The sequence below is a fragment of the Arachis ipaensis genome, chromosome B06 (assembly GCF_000816755.2).
Source record: "Arachis ipaensis cultivar K30076 chromosome B06, Araip1.1, whole genome shotgun sequence".
Taxonomy (NCBI): domain Eukaryota; kingdom Viridiplantae; phylum Streptophyta; class Magnoliopsida; order Fabales; family Fabaceae; genus Arachis; species Arachis ipaensis.
Window position 1 is genome coordinate 73,709,068 of NC_029790.2, and position 5,779 is coordinate 73,714,846.

The 5,779-nt window shown below is 33.3% G+C and overlaps 1 protein-coding gene across 1 annotated transcript in view; it reads right to left on the reverse strand.

The window, feature by feature from the left end:
- The window catches only part of LOC107648805 (glucomannan 4-beta-mannosyltransferase 9), an 8,545-nt gene extending 5,923 nt beyond the window's left edge, over positions 1-2,622 (reverse strand). The window contains 2 exon segments of the mRNA XM_016352620.2: positions 701-955; positions 1,489-2,622. Of these exon segments, the coding sequence (XP_016208106.2) occupies positions 701-955; positions 1,489-1,894 (661 nt within the window). The 5' untranslated portion in view covers positions 1,895-2,622.

Consider the following 5,779-nt stretch of genomic DNA (forward strand, 5'->3'; position numbering starts at 1 on the left):
TATTTTAAAAAGTTTTTTTTAAATATTAAAAAATTATTAAAATTTATTTTTTTTAATTAATAATTAATCAATAATATTTAAAACTAAAAAACTAAAAATATATTATTAAATTATTAAATTAAAAAAATTAAATTAATAATTAAAAATAATGACCAAAAATAATAAACTTTACTTCTTTTTTTAAAAAAAATTTCTCCCCGCAAGATTCTATTATATAAAGTTTGGAGGAGATTATAAAAGCGGGTGGACCATAGACACAAAGTAGTAAAAGAACACCATATCATAAACGACAATGATAGATACATATATAATTTTGGTAACAAAGTATAATAAATAGACACTAAAACTCAAGTATCAATTTTTTTTTATAGAAATTGAGTTTATAAATCATATAATATTAGAATTAATAGTTAAATTTAGCGTCAAACTTTGACATCAACAAAAAGGGGGTTACGTGGCTTAAATCTAAGGCAAACATGAAACGAAAGTTGAAAGATGAAGGTGCTGCTAGTTAGCTAGAGTGTGACATTTGCACGGTCGTTGAACCACAAAGTGGGACCCAACCCAGCACCAACCAAACTCAACACACACAAAAAGACTCATGTCACCGACAGTTTTTAAATAATCTAAATTAGGACTAAGAAAAGAGATTGTCGTTAAAACGTGGATGTTAAGGGAGTTAGAGAAAAGTTTTAATTACCAAATTTCCAACGAGCCTGAACGAGAGCAAGCTCAGGATTGTGCACTAAGAATGGGATGGTTCGCCACAAGAAATCAGGCTCAGGCTGAAAATCAGCGTCGAAAATGGCAACGTAATCGCATTGCTTAACATAGCTTCGTTTCATGCCTTCTTTGAGAGCCCCTGCTTTGTATCCGTTCCTGTTGTCCCTCACTTCATACTTTATGTTCACACCTTTGCTTGCCCACCTTTGGCATTCTATCTGCACCAATTCCTGCAATTTTTTCACACATCACAACGTCAATCAATGTTACTCCATCCATTCTTCTACTAATAATAACTATCATATAGTACAAAATTCATTAGTTATATCTAAGAATAATTTTGTAATACATAATCAACAAAAGAACAAAAATTAAATAATTACTCAAATATGTTTTGTCTTTTTTCTTTGTGGAGTTGTGAAAATGTTTAACGAACTAAATTTAGTCTAATTAATTGAGTAAATATTTGTTTGATTTTTATTTATTTGATTAAAACATAAAGTATCTTTTATAATTTAAAAATTTTTAATTAGTCTCTAATTATTTATGTAATTATAAATAATTTTTGTAAACAATGATCTGAAGATGTGTTATAAATTCATTTAAATTAATTATTTAAATGATTGAAATCTAATTAAAATAAATTTTTTGGACAGCGGAGAGGCGGTTTTTTCTTGCCATAAATGGAAAGGATTAAAATTTATTTTATTTAATATTTATTAATTATTATAACAGTTAATGAATGTTTAATAAAATAAATTTTGATTGATTTTGGCTAATTTATTTTTACAAGCAATATAATAAGAAGCCATCTTTGTGTATTATGAAGAGTATAATGAATACTCAAACAAACTAATTAACTTACCTCTCTTTCATTGTACATAGGAATCTGAACAAGAACCATGGGGTAAGAAGAGTTTCCTAACTCAACATCGTCCTTCATTGGCTCCCACTTGTAACGCTTCTCAGGCCTTCTTCCAAACAATTTCACGAGACTAATCACAATGCCCATATACACTCTCTCTATGAACATCATCACCGACATGATCAAGCATAAAAACACCGCGATCCTCAGCATTGGAACTATCAATGGCGCTTTGATCTGGCTCCACACCATTGCAAACTGCATTGTTATGTCATCCTTTGCGCCTTCAAACGAAACCCCATCCATATTCAAGAGACAAAACACACACACACACACAAGAGAAAGTAGTGGAAGAGAGGTTTATAATAAGAACAAGCTAATAACAATCTTTGTTAAAGAAGCAGGAATATTTATTTATTTATTTGTAATTTTCTTCTGGGTCACGCAAAACAATGGATGAATTGACGGAGCTGGAATAATGTCAGTGACACTATGTACTATGTGTAGGTAGCTAGCTAGATGAGATCTCAATATAGAAACACTTTTTTTTAGTTGGTTCTTTTCACGAGGATAAGTAGAGACCAAACAATTGATTGTAAGAGAAGTCAAATCTCTCTCTCTCTCTCTCTCTCTGATCAAACCAAATTAAAAGAGAACAGAACAACACCGCATTTGACAAAAAGCAGAGACAGAAGCAAAGAGTAATAAAAAAAGGTAACAAAAAGACAAGAGAATAAGAAACGTATATAGAAAGAGATGAGATGAAGAGAATGTTTTTCTCTTTTCTTTTTTTAGGGGGTCTCTGTGTGTGCGCGCTGCTTTGCACTCTCTCCTTAACTTCTTTCTTTCTCTCTTCCTCTCTCTCTCCCTCTTTATATAATGAGGGGTTTTGGGATTTTTTTTTTTTACTCCCAAGGCACTGGTCTTATTAGGACCCTTCTCTCCCTAATTGTTGTAGGTTGTTGCTATAACAAGAAGATTGTGCGGCTTATATAAAATGGGCAACAACAATGTAATGTAAGGTGGGGTGGGAATATCAAAATTTATGAATGTAGGGGAAAAAGAAGGTACCCTGAGCCTAACCAATTACAAATGAAATCATCAATAATTGCCTTCAATTTACCCACCTTTTTATAATATATAAATATGATATACCTTTTCATTTGTTGAAATATTTAGTACTATGTTTCTACTTTCTATGGTTTATTGAATATTGAATATTTTGATAATGTTAATATGGAATTACGGATCGAGGGAAAAAAATTAAGAAAAAATATTTATCAAAATATATATTAAAAGTAAATTAAATATTTTTTTACCAAAGATATAAAAATTCAAACGCGAGCGTTAGAAACATTTTCGTTTACTTTCTATTCCTTTATTTCATAGTATTATTTTGACATTTTCAACCTACAATTGGTAGTTATATTTCTTCAAAATAGATATTAGCTTTTTCATGTGTCATTATTTTATTGGTTTCGTACTCAATCTAATTTGCCATGTTTTAAGACCTAATATATAATTTTTATTATTGTACCATAATAATAGATTTGCAATAATATGTTGTCATGGGCCGCAAACCACACCCCCCAATCCTCATATTGTTAACGACATTGTTATTTGCGCTTTAATACAATCTTATTTGAAAATCTTTTTGTGAAAAGTTAAACTCTATTTTAGTCTTTAAAATTAGTGAGTTACACTGATTTATTTTTTGACTTTTTAATTGTTATAATTTAGTCATCTAGATTTAAAAAAGTATACTAATGTAGTCTTTTGTATATTTTCCGTCGCTGAAACTCAACGCTGTTAGTTGTGTAGCTCAAATCTTGTCACGCTAGACATATTAAAACGACGTTGTATGCATTTTGGCGCTAAAAAAGACAGTAAATGACGTCGTTTAAGGGTTAGAATAATACTAAAACATTATACCCCCTCTATTTTAATATTGTTCAAATACTAAAATGACATCATTTAGTGCTATTTTAGCATCAAAACATGTAAAACATCGTTTTAATATGTCCATCATGGCAAGACCTGAGCTATCTCACTAACGGTGTTGAGGAGAAAATATATTAGTGCATTTTTTTTTTAAATCTGGAGGACCAAATTGTAGCAATTGAGAAGTCAGAGACCAAATCAATGCAACTCGCCAATCTCAAAGACCAAAGTGGAATTTAACTCGTGTCTATGCATTTTGACTTTGTGTATTGATATGCATTTTATTCTTTGAGACTTGTTAGCATATGGATATTTTACTTTTATAAATAAAATAAATGTAATAATTACTAAAATAAATAATTTAAAAATTATTTACCATTTAAAATTTCATGGTCTTATCTCGTTTACAGTGTAAACGAGATGGCATTTCGTGTATCTCGTTTACAGAGATAGGACACGTCAGCTGTCATGTGTCTATCTCGTTTACACTGTAAACGAGATACATGAAATGCTCATCTCGTTTACAGTGTAAACAAGATAGATAGAAGACAAAGCTGCAGCAGCTATAAAAGGATGTGTAACTCTTAATATTCTCCACCAACATTTTCTATCCTTTTTCTATCTGGTTTTTCTCACGAAAACAAGGCATTAATGGCCAGACAGTGCAGACAGTGATTCATTCGATGGTGGGGATGAGGATGAGTTTGTACCGGAGACACCTGCCGTGACCATGGCGCTCCATGTCCTGCCGCCACCTCACCCAATTCCGGCGCTATCGGCAGTGCCAAGTCACTATCACAGTCTGGATGTGGACGCCATGCATGAGAGGACTCCGTTTTCTGACACGGGTGAAGAGAATTACATCCTAGACGGTGGTGTAAAGTTTCGGGTCGGCCACAGGTTCAAAAGCTAAGAGGCAGTGCTTCAGTGTGTGAAGAACTACAGTATTTGCAGGAGTGTGGAGTACCGGATGATCGAATCGGACCGGTTGAAGTACCATGTGCAATGCCGTCAAGCTGAGAGTGGGTGTCAATGGAGCCTCCGTGTGGCCCTTCGGCAGAACCTCGGATACTGGTAAGTTCAACCTTAATTATTTTTTTTCGAAACTTCTGTATGATATATTAAGTAGGTTTGAGATATGGCTGAAGTAATACTGTCTTGTTGTGTTCAGGAGGTTCGGAGGGTTGGTAGAGTGCACAGTTGGTGGAGCAATACGTGTGCGTCTCAGGACGCCATTGCTCCACAAGTGCCGAAATCAGGAAATTGTCAAAAGTGAAGTCTCTGAGGGGCACCGTATCGCCGAATTCGGCCTCAACCAGATATAGGACGATGGCGTCGAGTGGAGGAAGGATATGACTCACTTGTCGAGGCAGTAGAAGGCGAGGCCTCTGAAGAATTATAAAATAAAAATCAGCCTTATAATATAAGGGATGATTATAAATTTTTGTTTTACTGAATTCTTTCTTTTTTTTTTTTTTTTTAGTAATTAAATCAGCTTAACATGATACACACCACATTAGACGTTAAGCAAATATTTCTATCTAAACTACAGCTACTTCTACTTAACAACATACATCTATGTTTCTATCCTACACATGTCTCTAAATTACATATGTCGGTAAGCAAATCCTAATTAGAACGTTATAACTAATAACAACCTACCACAAAAAAAATAGAGTTCCAAACCAATAATTAAATCATAACATCTTTGCACAAGCAAATAGAGTTCTAAATTCTTCCTAGAGACCTATTCCTAAACCATTTAACTATGTACTTGTCACTATAGGACTACCCTAACAATGGCACCATCCTAAGATCAAACAAACAGAACGCAACTAATCTCGAAGTCGGCCGCCCCGGCGTAATGTGACGTCTCGTTCAGCCTGTTGATGTCTCCGTCGTTCCCCGCCTGGCGCGCCATCACTGGATCAGTCTAAAATAGGGTAAGAAAGGGTTAAAAGATGGGAGAAAGAGGTTGACTAAGTCAAAATGGAGTCCGGAACAATGTTGTAAACGACTTATATTTATAGGCTCGGACAGACCCTATCTCGTTTACAATGTAAACGAGATACACACGTGACAGCTGACGTGTCATATCTCGTTTACAGTGTAAACGAAATACACGCAAAGCCATCTCATTTACACTATAAATGAGATATGATTCTAAAATTTAAAATGATAAATAATTTTTAAATTATTTATTTTAGTAATTATTATATTTATTTTATTTATAAAAATAAAAAATCCGTG